General features: G+C 43.7%; 2 protein-coding genes across 4 annotated transcripts in view; one reads left to right on the top strand and one right to left on the bottom strand.

The window, feature by feature from the left end:
* MARK3 (microtubule affinity regulating kinase 3) overlaps window positions 1–20,606 on the bottom strand; it is a 77,209-nt gene extending 56,603 nt beyond the window's left edge. For 2 of the 3 annotated variants that reach the window (XM_075532096.1, XM_075532095.1), the window contains exon 1: window positions 20,105–20,606. In XM_075532096.1, the coding sequence (XP_075388211.1) occupies window positions 20,105–20,155 (51 nt within the window). In that variant the 5' untranslated portion in view covers window positions 20,156–20,606. The remainder of the gene's footprint in view (window positions 1–20,104) is intronic. The other variant, XM_075532094.1, reaches the window with a different exon arrangement.
* A 3,342-nt stretch (window positions 20,607–23,948) lies between these two features.
* On the top strand, window positions 23,949–24,249 carry LOC142426394 (large ribosomal subunit protein eL43-like). Its single transcript, XM_075531943.1, has one exon. It carries the CDS (start codon window positions 23,974–23,976, stop codon window positions 24,247–24,249), a length of 276 nt encoding a protein of 91 aa, XP_075388058.1. The 5' UTR covers window positions 23,949–23,973.
* Window positions 24,250–26,512: the final 2,263 nt, after the last annotated feature.

A 26,512-nucleotide genomic window follows, 5' to 3' on the forward strand; every position in this document is an offset into this window, starting at 1 on the left:
TTTTTTGTTCTCAAGTTGTTTGCTGGTTCATTTAGGTAGAGAAAATAATTCTGTGTATGATGTACTTAAGAGTGTAAGAATTCAGAGTTATTTGTTAAAATGCAAAGCATCTGAACTGAGTGCTATGGTAATTAGAACCCTTTTCTTCCATGGAAAAAAAAGAAAAGAAAATGAAGGCCAAGTAGAAACAAGACTTAATGTGCTACTATTTTGGGTGAAAAACTATATTTTAAGTTAAATTCACTAGATTTTTCAACTCAAAAATCGAAAGCAACAAATATATTAAATTTAACTGTTGACTTTTAACATCAGGGCATTTGTTTGTTCTTTGTACACTTACTAGATTCCTCACTAATTCACATTCTTTTCTGCTTTACATTATGATTTGCATAGGTATGTATTCTTTTAGGATGAGTTATGCTGTAATACACACCACAAAAATCTTAGTGACTTAATATGTAAACAACCTTGTACACACAGTTGACCTAGGCACTCGTCTTCCGGCAAATGTCCTCCTGTCCAGGCCAATTTGATCTGATGGCCATCCATCTGAGTGAGTAGAGAAGGCAGGGCCAGGGAATCAATCACTGGCAACTAATCTTTTCAGCATAGAATGACACATCCCTTTCACTCATATTTCATTGGCCTGAATTAGTCACATGGCTGTGACCACCTTCAAAGTGGGAGAATGCAATCCTCCATGCGCTCAATTGAAAAAGTCCATGAAGTAAATAAAGTATTGTCGCCAACAAAGAATAGTGCAATGCAGAGCTATAGCAGAGTTCCTTGGGAACCCTGAAGAGACACTGGAAATTCCTACTACTTCATGAGGAACACAGCAGATGACCCACACATAATGCAGTGGGTAGGTTTTTCATAGGTTTAATAAAGGGGCATTCAAACTGAGGGAGCACAGTGAGTCAAAAAGGATTTCGGCTAGCATATTGTGAATGATGTTGTGGGATAGAAAGAGTGGGCTAGATCAGACTTTGAATGTATTCAATGTTTACGCAACAAAGATTTATTGTGTCATTTTTATTTATTTTTAACACTTTTTATTGTGATGAGTCAAAGTTTACAGAACTTGGTTTCCATTCAACAATTCAACATTTAAAAAACAAATACTGCCTTTGAGTTGATTCTGATTCACTGCTTTGTAAGGTTTCTCAGCTTGTGAATCTCTATGGCGGATGATAGCCTCATCTACAGAGGTCAGTGGGTTTGAACCATCCTTTCAGTTCGCATCCCAGTGCTGAACATGTGGTGTGCCACCTGGGCTCTTCAAAAAACAAACATAAAGCAAAATCTTTATTTATTGACACCCAATTTAAGGCCTTCCGGTCAATGAATGACATCAGGGAAAGAGGCCAAAAACAAGAAGCCTTTGCAGCGCCTGATGCCTCCACATACAACTAACTACCTGGAAATTAAGGCATAGTTAAATCAACATGAACCTGACAGAAACACAACAGAACACTGAACAACGGAAAAATACTGTTTCCCCCCAAAATAAGACAATGTCTTATATTAATTTTTGCTTCCAAAGATGCACTAGGTCTTGTTTTCAGGGGATGAATATTATACACATTTATTGTTTATTGTTTTATTAAAAGAGACCTCGCACTTCCTGCCTGCTCCGGCTGTGCTGCGGCCAACAATCAGCTGCGCCGGCTGCGCCGTGACGCCGGACGCTACAGTCCAGAGTTATGGTAGCTTCGGGGGGCCTTATTTTCGGGGAGGGGTGCCTTATATTTCGGCGAGAGGTAAAACTGTAAGTAGGTCTTATTTTCGGGAGATGTCTTACTTTCGGGGAAACAGGGTAGGTACTTTGTAGATGTAAAGACCCTCAAAGCCAAGGAATATATGGAGACTAAAATTATAGACATGCAAGGCCTATGTCCAGTCCGGGGCAGTGGACAAGCTCACAACAAGAGATTGGGACCGTGGTGTGCTGTGCAGCGGGAGAAACCACAAAGATGCACAGAGAGAAGCATGCTCACAACTGCAATGACAACCACAGTGACATGTGAAACAGAATGAGACAAAGGTCCTGTTTACATTCGAGCACCAAAATACACTTTACAAAGACACACCACCACAGCATAGGAAGACCTGGTCACAGTAGCCTCCCAGAGCGAGTAGAATGACACAATGATTTACAAGAATAAAGACAAGAAAAGGGTCTCGTGACCCTAAGATGATAATGCAAGTCTACACCAGAGTCAACTTAAAAAGCATCTAAGAATATGAATAAGAAAGAGGAACAATTATTGTTCCCATCTCAAGATTCAATCAACTTGATTTCACTTTTATTGTGATCATTGCTTCTGGTATAACAGGTGAGCTATCACAGTATAATAAAATACACTGGAAAAAATGTATAAGCTGACCTCAGAGTCTGAATAGTGTGGATGCCAATGGACTTGGGTTTTGTCACAAAAAAAAAGAACTATGAAGTACAAACAAATCATTTCTAATAAAACTGAATGGCATTCTACATTGAATCAAATACAAGTGAAAGTTGGATATTGACTAAGGAGAACTGATACATTTAAAGTGTGGTGCTGAAGAATAAAAATGAAAGTACCCTGGACTGCTAAAAGGACAAACCAATCTTTACTGGAATTAAGATGAGAGTGTTCCTTAGAGGCAAGGATGGCAAGACTTTGTCTTACATACTTTGGACATATTGTCAGGAGAGACCAGTACCTAGAGAAGGACACCATGCTTGGTAAAGTGGAGGGGCAGTGAAAAAGAGGAAGGCCCTCGACAAGATGGATGGACACAGTGGCTGCAGCGATGGGCTCAGGCATAGAAACAATTGTGAGGATGGCACAGGAGCATGCAGCATTTCATTCTCTTGTGCATAGTGTTACTATGGGTCAGAGCTGACTTGATGGCACCTAACAATGAAACTGAGTCTGTGACTTTTGATCAACTAACTAGAAAGGAAGAACAGCTGCTAACTACAACTCAAGCAATCCCACATGTGTCTGGAGAATTGTGCTCCAGAGGGTTTGCAACAGCTGTCTGGTAGAGGCCATTTACCAGGCCTGTGTTTGGAGGAACCTCTGGATGAGCTCCAACCTCCAACCACTTGGTTATCAACCTAGAGCATTCGTGCTAGCAGTCCCAGGGACTCCAGTTCTATGGCGGCTCTTGTTGTTAGGTACTGTTGAGCTGGTTCTAACTCACAGACTCACTCAATGTACAACAGAGTGAAACCCTGCCCAGTCTACATCATCCTCAACAATCACTGCCATATTCGAAACCCATTGTAGCAGTCACTGTCTCAGTCCATCTTTCAGTTTTCTTGGGTTGTTAGTTGCCAACTATCTTCTTTTACAAGCAAGGTGTCCTTCTTCAGGGATTGCTCCCTCCTGGGAACATGTATAAAGTATGTGAGACCAAGTGCTGGCATCCTTATTTCTTTTTTTTTTTTTGGCATCCTTATTTCTAAAGAACATTGCAACTATATTATTTCTAAGACAGATTGTGAGTTACATAATTTCACGTCAACTTGATAAATGAGCATGAAGGGGTGGAGTCTAGCCTGTCAATTAAGGCATAACCTGGTGATCCCTCCTTGTGGGTGTAACCTCAGGTGATTCCTGGAAACTTCCTCTGAAACTTCCCTTTCTCCCTGCAGGGGGAACACATACCTCTCTGCTTGACCTTCCTGTTAAAGAGCCACAAGGAGCCACACTATCGGCAGCCAGAGCCCTGGAGATGCATCCACTGCCATTGGATCCACAGGACTTTCCAACCCAACAACAGGTGATCTTTCTGCATTCGACATTATTACATGTGCTGCATGAGTCTTAAAGAGGAATTCATGGGCTAATATTGGACTTATGGGCTAATATGGAATTTATGGACTTGATCTGGAATGGGCTGGAATTGATTTAATGATGCATAATTACTTCTTGAAATAAAATTCTCTGGCTTTGTTTCTCTAGTCTCCCTGGACTAACACACAATGTTTGTTATTATGGCAGTCCATGGTATACATCAATATTCTTCACCGACACCTTAAATTCAAAGGCATTTTCAGTCTTCCTTATTCGTTGTTTAGTTTTTGCATGCATATAAGGCAATTAAGAATACCATGGTTTGGGATCAGGCACTTTAGTCCTTAAAGTAACATACTTGCTTTTTTAGCTAGGCACTACTAAGTATCAGGCATTACAAGAGGATACAATCTAGCTGGGGCATAAACTGGGACAGTAACACAGGAGAAACTCAGATTGAGTACTCTAAGCACTATCAACAGAAATATAAAATGGGAAACCTGTGCCAAGCTTATGTTTGCTAGCAGCTACAATAGAGAGCCCTGGTGCCGTAGTGGTTATGGGTTGGGCTGCTTCGAGGGAGAAAGGTGGGGCTTTCTACTCTCTAGTCTCGGAAACTCACAGGGGCAGTTCTATCCTGCCTTACAGGGTCGCTATGAGTCAGAATCAACTCAACAGCAATGGGTTTTGTAGACTCGCCCAATAAAAAATGTAATAACAAAACAAGGTTAATTTTAAGATTATTATTTAACCAAACTTCTCCCAAAATACAAATGTAACATGAAGTACTAAAGTATGAAGCATTTACCTCCTTTTCATGCCCAAATGTCTTACTAATTCACGTTGGGTGCTCAGTAGCCACAGGCAGGGAGGGAGTAAGTAGCTCTTGAACAGTCTTGGCACAGCAAGGTTTCCAAGGAGTGAAGGGCAGGATCTGGATAGGGGAGTAGGGTGGGGGTGGGCAGCTAACAGGAGATGAAGGTCACTAAAGGGCAGGCCTCGCTCCCTGGCACTCTCTCTTTAGTTGAATTTAACCACTAGAAGGTAAACTGTCTCTAATTGAATTTATCACCAGAAAGTTTCACCCAGCAGCTTCTCTGCAGGAGAAACATGTGGGGGTCTGTTTCTGTAAAGATGACAGCCTTTGAAGCTCCATAGGGCACTTCAACTCAGTCTTCCTACAGGAAGAGTCAGAATCAACAAGATGGCAGAGGCTTCTCAGGAAGCCAGTCAATCTTAAGTGGCTATTTATAACCATGGGTGTAGTGGCTACAGCATTGGGCTGTGATCTGCAAGGTCAGCAGTTCGAAACCACGAGCAGCTCTGTGGGAGAAAGACAGGGCTTTCTACTACTCTTGTGAACAGTCTTGGAAACTCATAGGGACAGTTCTATCCTGTCCTACAGGGTTGCTCAGAGCTGGCAACAACTCAAAGGCACTAAGTTTGATTGTTTTTTTTTAATCATTTCATTGGGGCGCGTACAACTCTTATTACAATCCATATGTACATCCATTGTGTCGAGCACATTTGTACATTTGTTGCCATAATCATTCTCAAAACATTTGCTTTCTACTTGAGCCCTTGAGTTTGTTTTTTTTGTGGTGTTGTTACAGAATGTCATCAAGTGGGTTCTGATCCATAACAGAAGGAAACACTGCCCAGTCCTACACCACCTCATAACTGTTCTTGTGCTTGAGCGCATTGTTGCAGCCACTGTGCTTATCCATCTCCTTGAGGGTCGTCTTCTCTTTTGCTGCCCTTCTACTTACCAAGCATGGTGTCCTCCTCCAGTCTCTCCTGACAACATGTCCAAAGTATGTAAGATGAATTCTCTAAGGAGGACTCTGGACGTACTTCTTCATTGGTAGCACAACCTTAAAATGAGATCATGGCATCTATAAGTACCCGATCCACTGCTGGATCGAAACATCGGCTTACTGGCTTCCTTCCCTCCACCAGCGCCACTACAATGACAATAAAGGAATCATTTTTAAGGCATAAAACAAAGAAAAACGAAGAGATGACAGAACTAGAAAATAGAAGGGAAATGGCAATATACAAAAGAAAATGTATTACTAAGCCTATTGTGGAGATGCTCGACAAGCCTGAATCACCGATAGAGTTCTCAGAAGGTTTCAGAATCAGCAATATTAGGCACCTCTGAAAATAGGGTGAAGCAAGGTTGACAACAGGACTCATTCAAAGACTGTTCAAGAAACAAAATAGATCCCTATGCCTATTCTGACCAAACAGTTGGAGCTCTCCGGGAAAGTCTCTAGGTTTAAGGACACAGGCCTAGCTGAGAACAAGGACACTGAAAGCAGGAAAAGTCATGTGACACAGACTGTTCCTCTGAGCCTCTTCCCAGACTCAGCTCCTAGGATCTGGGCATCTAAGTGTAAGTCTAGACTGCTGCAAGCCCAGTCCAAGAGGTAGAACAAAATACCCGAACATCAGAAGTTTCCCATTGACAGTAAGGCCCAGAGCTTTCAAGACCTGCCTAACAGCAGGGAACTTCCAGTCAGCCTTTCAACGTCTTGAGTGAGGGCAGACAAGTAAGACTTCAAACGGCAGTTTCTCGGATTGGCACATCAGATGCTTAATGGCAACGAACGAAAGTTCTGGGGGAAAAGAATTTTCAGCCTGGAATTCAATACTTGGACAGAGCATCCTTTAAGTTTGAGAAGACAGTTAAGTGTTTTTGGATATTCGCGGATTTAAAATTTACTTCCCAGTCACCTTCTCACATTCTCAGGAACCACTGAAGGGGAATGGCTCCAGGGAAATCTGAGAATGACCAAGAAAGATGAAGACATGAGATGGTAAAAAAGTCAACAGTGGGTGACCCCAGGATGAGACCTCATGTGGCAGCCCTTGCACACAAGCCAGCCTGGGAGTGAGTACACAAGCAGATGGCAGTGACAGGATCCTGATGGAGCTGAACAGTGACAGAAAAACTGGGGGGGAAATGTGAGGATGAATTAGTGACAAGTCATAAAAATCTAAGCAAACAATAAAACATGACCTTTGGGAATTCCAGCAGTGTCACGTCACTCAAAGGAGAAAAAGTAACCCCTGCACACCATAAAACTCAAGAGCATCATCTATAAGACCATATTGATGTAAAAACTGCACAAGGCTCCTGCTGAAATTGTGGCTTAACACAATAATGGAAAAACCAAACTCACTGGCACTGAGTCAATGATGAGGTCTAGCAACCCTTGTGGTTTCTGAGACTTTAACTGTTTATGGGAGCCCAGTCTTCCATGGAGCTGCTGGTGGTTTCCGAATTGCCAACCATGTAAATTTCAACCCAAGCATAAGCCACCAGGGCTCCTCTTTGATAATGGAAGGATAACCAAAAAAACTACTACAGGTAAGTGGATTCAGACTCAGTAAAGCATTAGGGCAGAGTCCAATGGTTCCATTGGACTTCCAAGGCTGTCTTCATAGAAGCAGACTGCCACATCTTTCTCCCTCAAATTGTTTGGTAGATTCAATCTGCTGATCAAGTGCTTTAACCACCGTCGTTCCTACTGGAAGGATGGGAGTGGTAAAAGCTACACAAAGGGGGAAAGAACAAGGACAACAGGTTAAAAAACAAAATCCTTTCTTCCTTAGTGGAAAGATAATAGAAAATGCCTAAAAGTGAAAAAGGAAAAATAATCAAGTAGCAATAGTATGTTACTTATTCATTTTTAAAATGAGTCAACTTGGGATGGGGGGGGGAGCTGATACCAAGGGCTCAAATACAAAGCAAATGTTTTAGAAAATGATGATGGCAACATGTACAGATATGCTTGATACAAATGATGTATGGATTGTTATAAGGACTGAAAGAGCCCCCCAATAAAGTGATCTTTTTAAAAATACTGCATTATCAAATTAAGAAAAAGAGTTACTGGTAACTTACTTAAATGGGAAATTCTCTCAGGACAGGTTAGATGGCCCCCTTTTCAACTTACACACACTGGGGCCATATAACCATGAAGCTGGACAAAAAACAGAGAAGTCCAGAAAGGATTAACATAACGGATTAGCATATATGGTCAGTATTGTTGTTATTCTTGTTAGGTGCCATTGAGTCGGTTCTGACCCCTAGTGACCCTAAGAGTAACGGAAAACACTACCTTGTCCTATCCCACCCTCACAATTTTTCCAAAGTTTGAGACCACTGCTGCAGCTAGTGTCAATCCATCTCGTGAGGGTCTTCCTCTTGCTCGCTGCCCCTCTACTTTACCAAACATGATATCCTCCTCCAGAGACTGGTCTCTCTTAACAATGGTCAGTATAGCGAAGATGTATACATTAGCCAGAAATACGTATTTGTGAAGCAATAATTTGATTAAAAATCTAAAATCATTATGAGACACGTAAAGCTAGAATTGAATTGGTAAGTGATAGAGTCCTCAAGATGGTTGCAGAAAGGGAGGATTTAAAAGATTAAAAACAATCAATAGGAACTAAAAGACAGCCAAATGAAACACCAAAATTTTGTTACTGGTGATGAAAATATCTTCTTTCTTTTTTTTTTAAACAATTTATTAGGGGCTCATACAAGAAAATATCTTCTTATAAGTATTATTAAGCATATTTATAAAGGTGTCCTGGTGGTACAGTGGTTATGCCTTGGGCAGCAATCTGCAAAATACTCAGGTGCAACACCACCAGCCACTCCACGGGAGACCAAATTAGACTTTCTACTAGTTACAGTCTCAGAAACGTACAGGGGTAGTTCTACCCTATCCTATAGGTCACCTTGAGTCAGCACTAACTTGATGCCAATGGTATTTTAAACAAATTTATAAATCCCTTAGTTGTCACATGCCCCTTAACTTGCAATATACATTAAAATTCAAAATAAAGTTGATCAACTTGAACGGCAAAGATCCTTAAAAGTTGTTCAATCCATTTTACCCAATATCAATTAGAGTAAACTTACTAATTAAATACATTTTTAATTAATTGGTAAAATTTGGTGAATCAACCATGTGAATTGCTCCTTTAGCACACTGGCTTTGATGGATCATTCAGCATCTGGGTTTTCAGCACATTCACCTGGATAGAGAATTCGGGGCATTGGCTCTGAACCATGGTGAGTCTGCCCCCATAGGGGGCACTTGGTAGTTACAATTAGAGAGACTGCTGCAATCTAGTGGGTGAGGCCAAGGATGCTATAAATATCCTACCTTGCACAGTCTCCACAATGGATTATGCATCTTCTCCTATAATCCCATGGCTGGAGTTCCCTGCATTAGGCCAATGAACAGCCCCAGGAGGTTGTCTCTATTTCTAATCTCACTCTTTTAAATGAATAGTTAATGAACAAATAAGTTAACATTACTTGTCTACTGTCATACAATAATATGATATAGATCAGTGTTATGACAATGGTAGTTTAAAACATGGCCCGGGTACTGTCTCATGTCCAGTGCCCCTAAAATCTGGTGGGTAAGGGGTGGTTGTAACAGCTTTAATGAAGACAACACTGCAGAAGTGACACTGTGAATTCTGAGGCCAGGTCACAGAAACATGCAGGCAGCTTCTACCTATTTGCTGAAACACTGAGCCAGCAAAAGAGTCCAACTCTGAAATCTCCATCTTAGGCAGACCATTCCGGTGTTTTGGCCAGCTGAGCCCTGCCCTCTAGCCATACCTGCCAAGGTGCCAGATATGGAAGCAAAGAAGCAGTCTAGAAGTGGATCCTCCCGCCCAGCTGTTCACACCCCACGCCTTTCTATCCCCAGCAATTAAGGTCCCCAACAGTGGGCAGAGTTAAGGCACCCAGCCAGAGTCCTCACACACCATCTGTGAACATAATGAGATGGCTGCTGCCTGACCTTACTAAGTTGTAAAGTGGCTTATTTCACAACAATAACAACTAAATTGATGACACAATAAGCAGAAAATAAATGGTTAAGAACTTGAACTAAAGTAAAACAGAAAAAGAAATAGGAACATGTTGCAATCCTTAAATAGCATGGACCATATGTCTAGCTGACACACTATGATGATTAAAAAGAGAAAACAGGTCCTTAGTATACTCCCTTAGTAAAGCTAATGCTGATCTATGGGATCCATGGGCAAGTCTAAGGCAAGGGCTGAACAAGAAAAAGAAGGCAAGGAGAGATATGGACACAGAATGCAGTTAAAAAGCAATTCAAATGCCACCAGCAATAAAAGTCACTTGCTCCCATTAGAATTACTCTTCTGGACAGACAGCTTGAGTTAAGTTGTGGTTTTTGGTCTGCTCCACTGGGGTTCTCACTCTAGAACCTGTTGGTCACAAATGCAACCATTAAAGTACTGACTTAATAAAGAACGGGGCTTGACAAAGGTCTGGAATAAACACTTTGGGGCTCAATTTATTCAAATCCCATATTAAGCTGTACCAATTCAAATAGTTCTTCATGTAAAATGTCCATACCACAAACCCACAAAACAATGCCTGAGCTAGTCCCCAACAGAACAGAAGAAACTACTGTTGTTGTTAGTTGCTAGCGAGTCAGCTCCAACACATAACAACACTGTACAACAGAATGAAACACTGCAAAAAAAAAAAGAATGAAACACTGCACAGTCCTGGGCCATCCTCACAATTGTTTCTATGCCTGAGCCCATTGATGCAGCCACTGTGTCCATTCATCTTGTCAAGGGCCTTCCTCTTTTTCGCCACTCTTCCACTTTACCAAACATGATATCTTTCTCCAGGAACAATATTTCAAAAGTATGTAAGACAGTTTTGCTATCCTTGCCTCTTGGGAGCACTCTGGCTGTACTTCTCCCAGTAGATGGTTTTGTCCTTTTGGCAGTCCATGGTACTTTCAATATTCTTGTCCAGCACCACAACTCAAATGTATTGATCCTTCTTTGGTCTTCCTTATTCAATGTCTAACTTTCACATGCACAGAGGCTATTCAAAATACCATGGCTTGGGTCAGGCTCACTTCAGTCCTCAAAGATCCTTGCTATTCAATACTCTAAAGAGGTCACCACATGCAGCAAATTTACCTAATGTAGTATGTCTCTCGATCTCTTGATTGCTGCTTCCATGAGCATTGATTGTGGATTCAAGTAAGACAAAATCCTGGACAACTTCAACCTTTTTATACATTTATCACCTTGTTGGCTATTGGACCAGTTGTGAGGATTTTGGTCTTCCTTACATTGAGGTATAATTCATACTGAAGGCTACAATCCTTGATCTTCATCAGCAAGTACTTCAAGTCCTCCTCACTTTCAGCAAGTAAGATTGTGTCATCTGCATATTCACAGGTTAATAAGCCTTACTCCAATCCTGATGCTGCACTCTTCTTCATATAACCCAGCTTCTCTGGTTATTTCCTCAGCATACAGATTGAACAAGTGTGGTGAGAGGATACACTCCTGATGCACACCTTTCTTGATTTTAAACCATGAAATATTCCCTTGTTCTATTCTCACAATTGCCTCTTGATCCATGTGCAAGTTCCAAATGAGCACAATGAAGTGTTCCAGAATTCCCATGGCCCACCCAGTCAAATGCCTTGGCATAGTCAATGAAACAAGTAAACATCTTTCTGGAATTCTCTGCTTTGACCCAAGGTCCATCTGACATCAGCAATGATAGCCTTGTTCGATGGCCTCTTCTGAATCCGGTAGGAACTTCTGGCAATGTGCAAGAGGAAACTAAACCTCTGGAAATCATGGCTTGGGGGGATTTTTAAACCTTAAACTAAAATAAACCCTTAAATGGCCTTGAAACAGCCAGTTTTTAAAAGTCTGCCTTGTTCATTACTCTCTTTTAAGATCGAGCCATATAGGATTGAAGTGATAACAGAATTTTCCCTTGAGGAATTGGATAGAATGTCGGATGCAGGGAGTTTTATGGAAGTGAAACAACTCAGACAAGGGTGAGAATTGCTGCTTACTTGAAGGATATAACCAATGTCACTAAATGGTACGTGTAACAACTGTCTAAATTGCTTATATATTCTCAATAACAACAACAAAATAACACTAGAGAGTTTATGAGTCTAACCATGAGTGAGATAACAGCTCAGGGGCTGGAGTGCAGTGCTAAAAGAACTCTAGGCTGAAGAAAGTAGCTTTCAGATGGGGGGAAGGTAGGGGGAATCAATCACAAGGATCAACATATAGCCCCCTCCCAGGGGACCAAACAACAGAAAACTGAGTGAAGGGCGACAGAGGAAGATGTAAGTATGAAAATAATAATCTATAACATATCAAGGGTTCATGATGGAGGGGGGGCGGAATGAGGCACTGATATCAAGGGCTCAAGTAGATGCTTTGAAAGTGATGATGGCAGCATGTGTACAAATGTGCTTGACACAACGGATGATTGTGTGGATTGTGATAAGAGATGTAAGCGCCCTCAATAAAAGTATTTAATTAAAAAAAAGAAAAAGTAGCTTTCACAGAAGAAAAGTCCTCTATTCCCATGCCAGTCCCCTCCCCATCACTATGTACAGGTAGATGTTCCTAAGTCATCATGAAGCCCTAGTTAGCTTCTTGTGCAGATAAAGGAGCGTGTACAGAGTTCAAATCCTACTCCCAAATAAGATTATTTTCTCCTTCCTAGCTAAAGTTTTAAAATGGGTATGTGAATATCTGCTTTACTCCTCCTACTGGAGACCAGAGGGCTGCAAATTCCTGATTCTTCCGTTGAAGCTGGGAACAAATTCCAGGGGGGAAATTTAACCACCTATATACTCAAGTATAAGTCAAGTTTTCCAGCACATTTTTAATGCTGTTTTGGTAAAATTGGGTGCCTTGGCTGATATTCGGGTAGGCTTATACTCGAGTGTATATGGTACATCTTAAAATGGTAAAATCCAGAGCAACTGACTTTAAAATGAAAGCTAGATGGTGGGAGGAGGAGGGAGGGGAAAAAAGAGGAGCTGAACCCAAGGGCTCAATGGAAAGTAAAAGTCCAGAAAAGAACAATGGAATACATGTACTAATATATCGGACACAACTGATGTATGCATTGTAACAAGAGTTATTTAAGAGCCCCTAATAAAATGATTTTTTTTTAAAAAGGAGATTAATAGCTCCTTGAAGGCAAGACACAGGCTCACTCCCTGGGAGACACTGCAGCTGACAAGACACATGGAGCTACACTAGTGCCCTGAGCTGGAGGAGCCACGTAGAGGCCCCTGCCAGCATGAGATGCTTACAACGCCACTGGATCCACAAGACTTCCCACCCACTAGCCTGTGATCTTCCACTTTGGGCACCATTGCATGTGTTTTCGTGAGTCTGAAGAGCTATTTATAGATTGGTATTGGACCTATGGGCTAATATCGAACTTATGGCCTTGATCTGGACTGAGCTGGAATATTTCCTCAATATTCAATTGCTCTTGTATATAAAGCTCTTTCTTACACACACACAAAATGAAAGCTAGATGGTATTAATTTTCTATTAAATTGTGTTTACCATGCATTATGTAGGCACTTAAAAATACTTATGGGAAATGGAAATTTAAAATCATGGATTTTTTTGCACCAACTTTTTGAAGTGCCCTTATATACAAGGGGGTACCCAAAATAACCAGAACTCTGCCCCCAAAAGCTAAGCACTTAAATTTTTTTTTCTCCAAAACAACCTTATCACTTTCAAAGTACTCCTCATTACACTTAATACATTTGTCTATCTGTGATTTCATTCTTAGAAATATTTCTCAAACTCATGTTTGGGTGGCTGACTGCACCTCCCTTGATTTTTTTTCACCTCTAAGTTACTGATGCACTGTCCTTTCATGTCCCTCTTCATTCATGGAAAGAAGTAACATGGAGCAAGGTCAGGTGAGTCATGTGCATGGGGCAAGGGAGGCATGCTGGTTTTTTGCCAAAAACTGGTGCACTGAGATGGCTGCATGAGCAGATGCATTGTCCTAGTGGCAGGACCGGTCCCCCATCTGCCACAAATCAGGCCTTTTTTGTCACACACGGTTACACAATCTTTTCAGAACCTCTAAATAGAAAGCTTGATTAACAGTCTGGCCTGCTGGAACGAACTCCAAATGCACTAAAGTCAGCATTTTGCACTGCCCTTGTAAGCTGTGTTCAACATCACAACAGTTTTGGCGGCATTTTTCCCAAGTAAGAAACAAAATTTCACAGCAGCACACTGATCTCTTAAATTGGCCATCGCAAAAAAAAAAAAAGTTCCAGCAAAACTGCTTTTACGAAAAAATTCACTGTGACCACAAAGAATCTTCCTAGTGGCAACGCCACTGGGTGCCCTAACTCAGAGCGAGTTGCTGATGTTTGCCTACTCCTACTTAACTTTTATCCAATCTACATACAGATGAAAAAGGCCTTTTCCTAACCACTTTGACCCAATGTAAAACATGCTTTTCAGACTGTTCAGGTGGCACACTCTTGGCAACCTTGTGTATGGAAGAATGAAACAAAAAAGAATGAAACACTGTCCTGTCTGCAACTATCTTGTTGGTATAGTGGAGTCCACTGCAATGGTCTTTGTATCAATGTACCACACAGAGCTGTTTCCTCTTTTTCGTTGGCCCTTCACTCTACCTGGACTTTCTTTATATTTCTTTTTTCTTTTTCTTAATCTTCTATACTGAACAATATTCTGTGTGATTCCTAAGGTTTTCATTGGCTTATTTTCCCAGGCCATTCTTCCTAGTCTGTCCTAGTTTGGAAGCTTCACCGAAACGAAACCTGTCCACCACGGTGACTCTGATGGTATTTTAAATACCAGTGGCACAGCTCCCAGCATCATGTTATCACAAAAGTCACCACGGTGGTGAGAAACCAGGCATGCACTTGGCACTGTGAACGATCAACAAATGGGAACTAGTCACCCTCTATAATCACACTGGGGGTATGGATCCGGCCTTTTAAAAAATCATGGACCCTTCAAACTCAATTAAGCCTACTGGGAATCACTATTTTATCAGCATAGTACAATCTAAAACAAACATCAATTACCAGTAATTTGCAAGTCTTCACTGAGCACCGCCTTAAAGCATGGTCCCAGCCTGCAGCAGCATCACCTGGGAATTTGTCAGAAATATAAATTCTAAAGCTACAATTATAGGATCAAAATCTGGGGAAGGGAGCAGTAATCAAGGCTTTATATAAGTGCCTCCTCAGGATTCTAATTTCTCTGCAAGTTTGAAATTTTACAGACTAGTTTCCCAAAGCTCAGAGTGCTTTGTTCTGTAGGAACCGGGTGTCCTTCAGATCAGGAAAGACAGGGTCCCCAAGTAAACCCTCTGAAGCAACTAGACAGTGATATACGCATAGCATGCACGTTGATTCAGTCTCACGTGACCAAGAACTGGATGCACAGCCATCATCATTTTACCAATTTCAGAGAGATAAGAAATGATAATACCTGTATTAATGATAAGTACATGGTGCTTTTCCATACAGAGCAAACGCAGTTAAAGAACTGGAAAAATCCTAGGTCTCTGGCACTGTGGCAAATCACTTAGGCTTACAAAATGTTGTTGTTTTTAAAATCATTTTATTGGGGGCTCGTACAACTCTTCACAATCCATACATATATCCATGGTGTCAAGCACATTTGTACATTTGTTGCCATCAAAATGTTGTATGTTTTAAGATTTTAAGGAGAAAATACAATTCTGATTTTGTCCATACAGAAACTTGAAATTTGTCCATGTTCTAAACAAATCAGGTGTCGTAGAACTAAAATTTTAACTTTTTTGTTGCTTCCAGACACTATATAAATATTATCTTTTGCAGATTTATCCAGCGCAATGTGTCATTTGAGTACTGCTACCCATGGATGTTGACTATGGACCCAACCAAAATTAATCTTTTCTCCATTTATCATAACTAATCCATCCAACTGTAAGATTGTTTTCTTTTCTTTTAATGTTACAGTATAATCTACACTGAAGGCTGCAGCCTTGATCTTCATCAAGTGCTCCATTTTCAACAAGCAAGGTTTGTCATCTGCCTATCAAAAGTTGCTGATGGGTCTTCCTCTAAATCTGAAGCTAGCTTGTTCTACAAATATAGTCCAGGTGTCTAGGGTTATTTGTTCAGTACACAGATTGAATTAAGTATGGTGAAAAGAAAACAACCCTGACACACACCTTTCTTAATTTTAAACCACACAGTACTCTCTTATTCAGTAGGAACTACAACTTCTTGATCTAGGTACATACAGATTCTGCATGAGCACAATTCAGTGTTCTGGAATTCCTAATCTCCGTAATGTTATACACAATTTGTTATGATCCACACCATCAAATGTCTTTCCATAAATACAACATTCAAACAAAAATTCCACCTCACTGCAATCAAGTAGATGCAACTCACAATGACCCCAAAAGACAGAGTAAAACTGCCCCTGTGGGTTTCCAAGACTATAACTCTTTATGGGAGAAGAAACACTTAGTAAGCATTTTTCTGGTATTCCCTGCTTCCTGCCAAGATCCATTGGTGTCAGCAATGTTAGGCCTTGTTCCATGTCCCTTTTTGAATCCAATGTAAATGTCTAGCAGTTTCTCGTTGAATCCAATGTGAATTTCTAGTAATTCCTTTTTTATGTACTGCTAAAATGTTTTAAAATTACCTTCGGCAAACTTTTACTTGCAAAGAATATTAATGATTTTGTTTGATAGTTCCCACATTCTGTTGGAGGGCCTTTCTTTGAAGTAGCCACAAATACAGGTTGAAAACACCTTCAGATGGTATTCCAACAATTCTTAGATCCCGGCTTTTTTTTTTTTTTTTTTTTTTGCCTACACAGGGCAAGTTCAACTTCTTACTTCGATACCATTAGTTCTTAACCATATACGACCTCCTGAAGTGAAAAAATTTCAACCAATTCTTTTTGGTACAGTGACGCTTTGAATTCCTTTCAGACCCGTTTGATGTTCCCTATGAACATAGAATTCTTCTATAGCATAACTTAAGACTTGAATTTTGTTCTTCAGTCTTTTCAGCTTGAAAAATGGCAAGCATGTTTTATTTTCGTTTTCAACTACAGGTTAAGGTTAGAGGCATTATAACAGTTTTTCTTCTCAACTTGCCCCTTTGAAATCTTTTAAGATCTTTTACTCCATTGTTTCTTCCACTTGCTTTACATTCTCTACATTCATGAAAAAATTTCAGTCTCTTCTGATAAACACTATTTTTTTTCCCTTTTCTTTTAATGACCTTTTTCTTTCTTTCTGTTCTACAGGATCACTGTGAGTTGAAATCAAGTGATAGCAATGGGTGTGGGTTTGTTTTGTTTTGATGGTATTCTAAAGACTGCAAATACAATACCTTTATTAAGCTTTGTTTCTTAAATTACTATCAGTTATCAGTTGAGAACTGATGAGCTTTATCCTTTCTACTTATGTGAAGCTTTCCATTGTTAAAAAAAGTATTTTAGTCACTCTGTAATGATGTCCTGTAGGATCTCTATGAGGCTTTATATCACTGTATCTCCTTAGTTGATAATTAAGCTTTTGAGAGACAGCTTGGTACTGAGGAAAGCAGAGGGGATTGAGCTGTAGAACTAGGCCCTAGAGGAGGCTGTTACTAAAGAGTCAGTGATCACAAGTACATATTTCCTGTGACCTCTCCGAACCTAAGCTTCCTGTGCACATCAGACGCTAACTAGTCCTTTTAAATTATAAAATGATATGCTCTTTTATATACCCATCAACTAAAAGTGGATATCCACATTTGGATAAACCAATGAAAATATAGTAGTGCACAAGGGCTGTTGTGTGCCAACTTGGCTAGGCCATGACTGCCAGTGGCATGCAATAGTCTTCTACTGTGTGAGCTAATGTGTCTTCCACTTCGTGGGACTGTGTAATTATGTTCTGTAAATCCTAAACCTGTGTGTTAATGAGGCAGGATTAGGGTGGAGTGTATCTTGAATCATGCCCTTACTAAAGGGCGAGTCACACCCTTGCTCAAGTCACCACCTTCTTCAAGTAAGGGGAGTTTCCGTAAGGGCGGAACCTGCATTCAATATATATGAATGTTCTGTCAAAGCACATTCTCATTCTGGATTTTGCATCCAGACTGTCATCATCTGACCTCTGGTTCTTGGGACTTAAGACCAGATACCTGCCATTTGACCTGGGATTTGCCAGCTTCCCAGTCCTGTGAGCCAACAGCCTGCCATCTGATCTGATTCACCAGCTCCAGCTCCTGCAGCCCTATGGGTCAGTAGCCTGTCATCGGAACTACTGATTTGGGTTTGTCATTCTCTGCAACCAGGTAAGTAAGGAGAAGCCTCCAGCCTGACACTGAATCCACAGATTTGGGACTGCCAGTCTCCACCAGCACAGGAGTCATTTCTTACAGATAAAACTTTATACATGGGCTTCAAAAAGTTCATGGGAAAATTCTGTTACCTTTTCATTCCGTTTTTCCACAAACCTTTTTGAAAGATCCCTCCTATATATGCTTCACCAGTTTTGCTTCTCTGTAGAAGCTGGCCTAAGACATATTATTCTTATTGCAAATTATCCACCTTTTATTATTACAGAGCTAATAAGCAATATTTTCACAATTATATACTTTTAAAAAATCTGCACAAGACTCCTACGATAAACAGAAAAACAACCCTGTTCTAATAATAGCTAAAAAGTTTATATTAACTAGTAAATTTTTAAAGCATATTCAAACAACAAAATACTACCTGGCAATAACAAGGAATTAACTACTGATACAAAACAATGAATGAACCTCAAAAACATCATGCAAAGTGAAAAAAGTAAGAAACAATGATAGTACACCCTATGGTTTCATTTACTTGACGTTCTAAAAACGACAAAACTACTGGGACCGATCAAACAGATCAGCGATTGCCAGTGGCTGGGACTAAAAGAGGAGACTGTAGAGAGGTCAAATGGTGGTGAGGGTAGTTACATTACTATACATTTGTCAAAGCTCAACAAACTGCACACTTTAAACGGATGCTATATCTCAATAAACCTGACTTTATTAATTAAACACAAAAGGCTACTCAAAACATTGAGGGCTGCCATTCATTCTTGCACCCTCATCATTCAACTGCCACAAAGTTTAATAATTAGCTCTTCAGTGGCGGTGGTTTAAGCCTAAGGGGGAAGCGTCATAAAGTTGGTGGGAAAATGGAGTTACAAGTAGTGGGTTTTTTCCGCAAACTTGTTGAGGCCCACTCAGACAGTATGTGACCAATAACCAGTTACTTCCAGAACGTGCCAACTCTAGAATGAAACAGGTGTGGGGAATGCATGCAACATTGTGGTGTAAACCTCTGATTCTAATACTGTCAAAAATTCCGTTTTAAATACATTCCATTAAGAATAAAGAAAAGGCACACTTCACATCCGCTAAGGACAAAGTTAACACTAGCGAACGGTATTTTTAAAAACATGGTATAAAATGATTTAAAAACCCAACAGTGAAGTGGTAAAGAATGGGCAAAGCCAAGGGAACCAGCAACGACATCCACCCTAGTCATGCATCCCTAGATGCAAGTAAACCATGTCCGCCTTCTGTCCTACGTGGGAATCTACCTGTGTACATTTGAAAGACCCCTTTGGGCGAACCCCTCATCATTACAACCCTGCTGCTCCTGGCTTCGCTGTGAGCATGGAGCTCCTGCTCTGGGTTCCAGGAAGGTTCTGTGCTACTCTGGGCGAAGGTCAACGAGCAGCACTAATCCACTCACTTTCTGGCTTGTTCCATCCACATTCGGGGCGGCCGAAGAGCAGGGAACCGATCAAGTCGGGATAGGTTCTTGCAGAGCAGGGCTGGGAGAGCACCCCAGCTAGGCTTCCTATGACTCACCCTCCCCCACCTCAGGTGCAGGCGGCCTCCCACCGCACCTCTGACTCCCGGGCACAGCACCCCCTCCCCGCCACACGACACGTTTCGGGGTGACAGGGCTGCTGACCCCGGCTTACGTAAACCGATTACTTTTCTCCAAGCTATCCGACCCTACAAGGCCGCGGTGCCTCCAGACCTTCCTGAACGCCGGGCGCGGGTCCGGCCGCCAGCAGCGTCCCGACGCGAGGGGCAGGTCGGGGAAGCGCGGGCCAAGTTCGTGCTGTTCCCGGACGATACCGACGGGCCGAATCGGAACTCGGAGCCGGCCGGCGAACCTCCTTCACGGAGGGATCGCCACCACACGTCGTCGTCCCCCGAGAACGCGGTTCGGCTCCCGGCGCGCCGGCCAGGCGAGCGGGCGGCGGTGCAAGAGGGTCCCCTCGGGCCGGCCGCGCCCGCGCTCACACCTCCGGCTGCGGTCACTCGGTCCGTGCAGGCCAGCCCCTCAGAGCCGCCCGGGGCCCCACCCCGCCCGACACTTACGTTCTCCGTGTCGCGCTCGTTCACTGTGGGCAGCGGGGTCCGAGTGGACATCTTCCGGCACTCGGGTGGTGCACCGGGCGGGGGAAACGGCACCGCCGGTCCCGGGGAGCCGGCCACAGCGCCCCGAGGCAGCAGGCTGCGCGCGGGCGTCTAGAGGCCGGGCCGGGCCGTCCCCCGGCGGGTCCCGGGGTGCATCTCCCCCGGGGCCGCGGCGGCGGGCCCCGCGCCTCCTCCCCCGCTCCCGCCGGCGCGCCGCGGGCCTCAGCTCCGGGGCCTCAACACAGCGCCGCCGGCGGCCCCTGAGGAGCGGGAGGCTGTGGGGCCGGAGAAGCGCAGGACAGGCCGCCGCGGGCTGCGGGCGCCGACCATGGAGGGGCCTGCCGGGGAGGGCTGCGTCGGCTGCTCCGCTGCCTCCCGCTAGCTCTGTGCCTCAGCCGCCGCCCGGTGGCCGCCGCCGCCGCTGCCGGCACTTCAGAGCCTCACAGACCCAAGATGGCCGCCTCTCGGCTTCCTCTGCTGCCTCCGGACGCCGGAAGTGACGACGGCGCCGCCTCCCGGCCTCGGGCCAATCAGCGCGGCCCTCGGAAGCCGGCCGGACCGCTGTTGCTAGGGGCGACTTGGTCTGTCTTCGGCCGGAGGGGCGGCACGGAGGGCGGCTCCGGTAGACGCGGCTCCCGGCTGCAGCATGCGGCAGCCCCAGTTGGGCCGGCCATGGCCTGGACTACGGCCTGAGCCCGGCCGCTAGGCGGGCACTCACAGTGCTGTGTGCAAAGAGAGAGGGCGCATCCCGGGCCTGCGCTGCAGAGCCGAGCCCCGGGGCTGCGGAGGGGTCTGGGCCCTGCACCGTGGACTGTGACCCTGGCGTCCAGCAGGGCGTCGGGCAAGGCCATCGGTCAACCAGGATCCAGCGAATGCAATCCCGAGGGCAAGGACAACAGGTCGAAACTATAGGCAACCCCCGGACAGCGGTTCCTGCGCGTTAGAGGTTGGTCACCAGCTGCGGGGCCTGGGAGCATCAGAGTCCCAGCTCTGTGGACGCCTGCAGGGCAGCCCTCATTGTCTTCTCATCTCTGCGGCCGGCCTGTCCTTGCCCGGGGTCTGCACAGCGGTGGGTGGAACCCATGGCTACAAGGTTACAAAGAGGGAGAAGGACAGGGCTGGGGTAACTCGAGCTCTTCTTGAGAGTCTGCCGGTGGGTACATGATAGCTTCTGCCTTCACATCAGCCTCAGGGTAACCCTCCAAGATGGGCAGACACAGTGCTGCCAGAGTCCCAGAGGACAGGGGCCCTTGACCCAGAGTACCAATGTGGGAAAGTGGCAGCATTGGCATTTGAACCCAGCTCCAAAAGCTTTGATGACAAGTAAGCTCTTGTGGAGGATATGCCTTGCTTTCTCCTTTTTGATTCCGTGCCCTCTCCCCCCGTCCCCCCTCCACGTGGACCAACTTGCTCTTCTGGGCCTTTGCTTCCCTGTGAGGCAGGCACAAAGGTGTCTTTGAATACCAGGATCACACCCAAAGAAGCCTGAGGATTGAGTAGTGTTCTGGCTCCCACTTCATGTGCTCCTATGAGTGCCTACGGAGCCAACTGCTGCCCTATTAAAATGGACATTCTCTGTCTCCCTTTGGGGCCAAGCAGTGAGTGTTGAATTCCTGTTAGTAACTGTGTGCTTCTTCCATGAAAGAGACCCAAGTTCAACACTGGCCCAATCCACCCTATGCACAGCCACCACCTGGCTCACTAGAGGCTTGCAAGTTGCTGTGCTGCTGAACAGGTTTTAGCAGAGCTTTCAGACTAGGTAGACCTGGAAGAAAGGCCTGGAGATCTATTTCTGTAAAATCATCCATTGAAAACAGTATGAGTCCCCACAGTCCAGTCTACAACCTATTACAGGTGTGGTGGGGGACCAACTCAACCACAGTTCATGACAACAACATTTATGCTTCTTATAGTGTGGGCTGTGATCGGGTGAGGTGATGGTGAGCCCAAGAGTTGTAGGAGCCCTGAGCAGGGATAGCGAGCTCAACCTGGGGGCTTCCATTCAGGAAAGCTTCCTGGAGAAGATTCCATCCCCAGTCTAACATCATGAGTCAGTCAAGCGGCCTCTAAGGAGTTACAGTTGGTCTCTTCCCATCATGTACAAAGAAGAGTGAAGACACCTGGAAACAATTGGTCCAAAGGACAAATCGCATAAAACTTACCATCCACCACACTGAGACCGGAAGAACTAGATAGTGCCCAGACACTACTCTGAAAAGGATCAAATTAGAAGATCCTGGATAGAGGGGGGTAGGGTGGGACAAAATTCAAAATCTTTTAAAAAGCCCACACTTAACTGATCTTACAAAGATTACAAGAACCCACAAGACACATCACCCCTAGTCACTATTCAGGCCTGCCACTGAACTCACCCCACGGCTCAACTTTCAGTCAAAAAATAGACCTATAAGGTGAATAGTAGTAATAACATGGAGGTAGCATACCTCAGAACAATCCTAGACAATACAAGAACAATACAATCCTAGAACAATACGAGATCCTAAGGACAGCATTGCCTAGGGATAAAGCACAGAAGAAGGATGATGGGAAACTGGAGACACAAGAAAGCAATGGGAAGAGTGCTGTTACATTGTGGATATTGCAGTCACTGTCATGCAATAAAATATATACAAGTTGTTCAATGGAGAACCCATCTACTCTCTAAAGTTTCATTCAAATCACAAAAATTACGATAAAATAAAAACATGAGTTGAGTTAGCCAGGTGAAGGTGAGTGGGAAAGGCATTTCAAACATGTCAGTCTGTGCAGAGGCAAAGAGATGAGGAAGAACAACAGGGTTTGGATGAGCATCAAGAGAGGAAGAGGTAAATAAGATTGGTGGCCAGGCAGGAGCTGGACCATATCTCACATAGCACGGCAGAGTGTAGCCACATCTGATCCCGATAGCAGGAATGTCACTCAGGCTAGCTGGAGAAACCCAGTGAGCACACTAATGGGTTGGGGTTCAGCTTCCTAGGGAACTAGGAAAGCATCGGGACTATTAGTATACTCCCCATTGACCAGAGAACTACTCGGGTGTTCTGACTCTTAAGTGACTTGGGAACAATTACTGCTCAGGCCTGTGCCATCCTCACAATTGCTACCATGTTAAAACCCGCTGTTACAGCCACTGTGTCAATCCCGTCTCATTGAGGGGCATCTTCTTCTTTGTTACCACTTAATCAGCCCAGTAGTGGGGGGGGGGTGAGGCGAGGTCCCTGCCCAGGGGCTCTTCTCCCCTGAGCCACTTGTTACCATAATGAGTTAGTGAACCCCAAAACTAGGGGAGGAAGCTCACACTGCCTCTGGTGGGGCCATGACCTTTGCTCCCTCACTCTGGCTTCAGGGTAGCCCTCTAAGATGGGCAGAGGTGACAATGACGACCGAAGTTTCAAGGTTGATCAGTGGTATAGTTGGAATTTGCATGGCCCCTTTTCATCTTCCTTGTTGCCTGTCTTCATGTGAAAACAAGTTCTGTCCTGAGCTCCTCCCTGGTGAAAGTGAAAGTAAGTAGACTGAGTTGTGTATGTGCATAGGCAGTACTTGCTTTTGTGTCTAGCAGAAGGCAATGTTAGCCATCAGAAGCTGAAGATCCCACTGAAAATAGGGACCAGGCAATAATCTCCCTATCACCCTCTTATTCAGCATCGTGCTGGAAGTTTTAGCTAGAGCCATCAAAGAATGAAAAGAAATCAAGAGAGTACAAATAAGTTACGAGGAATTGAAGCTCTCCCTATGGGTAGACCATATGATCCTATATAGAGAAAACCCAAAATTCTCCTTTAAAAGCTTGCTGGAGCCTCTCTGGCTCGGGACTAGTTTGCGGCAAGATGGCCAAACGCACCAAGAAGGTCGGGATCGTGGGCAAATATGGGACCCGTTATGGCGCCTCCCTCAGGAAAATGGTGAAGAAAATTGAAATCAGCCAACATGCCAAGTACACTTGCTCCTTCTGTGGTAAAACCAAGATGAAGAGATGCGCCGTGGGCATCTGGCACTGTGGTTCCTACATGAAGACAGTTGCCGGTGGGGCCTGGACCTACAATACCACCTCTGCTGTCACAGTAAAGCCTGCCATAAGAAGACTGAAGGAATTGAAAGACTAGTAGAAGCTCCACTATCTGAAACCTCTCTGGCCTGTAATAAATGGGTTAATTTAAAAATAAATAAATAAATAAATAAATAGAAGCTTGCTGGAAAGTAAACAATCGAGGAATTCAGCAAGGTAACAGGATACAAAGTTAATAACCAGAAATCAAATGGGATTCCTGTATACCGGCGAAGAGAACTATGAAAAAGACATTAAGAAAGCAATAATGCCATTTACAATAACCACACTTGAGACTAAATACTTAGGACTAAACTAAAGAAACAAATGATTCCATGAAGCTCACCTTTTCTTTTGGCATGTGTGTGTTCTGTTCACTTAGTTTCTGATTGGCTTATAGCTGTTATTGATGTAGGTGATGTCATAGGGTTGTGGTTTTGTCATATTACAACTGTCAAAGTAAACCTCAGACATGCAAACCCCCTGACAACCAGAAGGAGTCTGGGCTCCTACTGAATTCTAGCCCTAATTCAGCTTAGTTCTGATAACATGGCCCTGCTTGATATTCACCTTCATGAAAGGACCACTAAAGATAAGGTGCTACAGCAAACTGTGTTGAAGAAAGTAGATGGTGCCCGGCTATCAATCGGAATAGTGTCTGGGATCGTAAGGGCTTGTATTCAAACAAGCAGCCATCTAAGCGAGGAGTCAACTAAGTCCACACAGAAGAAACACACCAGCTTATGTGATCCAAAGATGACAATTACAAAATTTGAATATGGCCAAAGGAAAAGTATCAGAGCTAAAATTATGAACACCCAATTTGTAGAAGGCTATGGAGGACAGTGGGAGCCTAAAACCCATCTGCAGAGTATCTGGTCAGACTAAACTGCTAGCAGATCCATTCTAGCCGTCAGGCAGAGACCACTGTAGTCTTGAATATGCTGAATTGAACTTGATCCTTGGCCAGATGGCCTTCCTATAGACCCAACCTGAGTTGGTTCTGGGTGAAAGTATCTCTTATTTCTGCCATGACAGAATTTCATCCTTGGCTTTTGGGATTTCTTTCTTACTCATTGTTTTTATTTTTGGTCTTTATATTATTATTTTATCCTTACCACCTTATTTCAAATTTGTTTCCTATTGTTTCTGTTGAGTTTCCCAGTCTGTGACCCACAGAAGGAGTGGATGCCTAGTGATAATAACTGATAGAGGGGCCGATAGGGGGTGCAGGGGTGGCGATGTGGGTGTTAGAGAGGGAAGCGGGATTTGGGGAGTGAGAAATGGCGATGGGAGGGGAAGGGAATACTGGAGCTGACTGATGTGCACAACTCAACTCTTTTTAAAAGTGATTGAGCCATGGGGCTGGGGGTCCTAGCATTGATACGGTAATGATTGTACAATTCTCCTTGTTAAGATTGAACTGTTAGCAAATAAGCCCACATGGAAGAAGCACACCCGCCAGTGCGATCACGAGGTGCCTAAGGGACCAGGTATAAGGCATCATGCAAAAAAAAAAAAAAAAGATATGTGTGTGTATGTATGTGTATATATGTGTATATGTATATATGTATGTGTATATATGTATATATATATTATCATATTAAATGAAGGGGGAAGTGCAGAGTGGAGACCCAAGGCCCAAGTGTCAGCCACTGGAGATCCCCTCATAGAGGGGTTTAGGAGAGGAGATGGGTTAATTAGGGTGTGAGGTAGTATTGATGAAGAACACAGCTTTCCCCCAGATCCTGGGTGCTTCCTCCCCCCAACTACCATGATCCGAATTCTACCTTGCAGGGCTGGATAGGACAGAGGCTGTACATTGGTGCATATGAGGGTTGGAGGTACAGGGAATCCAGGGTGGATGATACCTTCAGGACCAAGGGTGTGAGGGACGATGCTGGGAGAGTGGGAGGGTGAGTGGGTTGGAAAGGGGGAACTGATTACAAGGATCCACATGTGACCTCTTCCCTGGGAGAGGGACAGCAGAGAAGGGGGGAAGGGAGACTCCGGATAGGGCAAGATATGACAAAATAACGATGTATAAATTACCAAGGGCATATGAGGGAGTGGGGAATGGGGAGGGAGGGGGGAAAAAAAAGAGGACCTGATGCAAGGGGCTTAAGTGGAGAGCAAATGCCTTGAGAATGATTGGGGCAGGGAATGTATGGATGTGCTTTATACAATTGATGTATGTATATGTATGGACTGTGATAAGAGTTGTATGAGTCCCTAATAAAATGTAAAAGAAGAAAAGAGAAAAAAAATGATCAGGGCAAAGACTGTACAGATGTGCTTTATACAATTGATGTATGTATATG

The sequence above is a fragment of the Tenrec ecaudatus genome, chromosome 14 (genome assembly GCF_050624435.1).
Source record: "Tenrec ecaudatus isolate mTenEca1 chromosome 14, mTenEca1.hap1, whole genome shotgun sequence".
Lineage (NCBI taxonomy): Eukaryota > Metazoa > Chordata > Mammalia > Afrosoricida > Tenrecidae > Tenrec > Tenrec ecaudatus.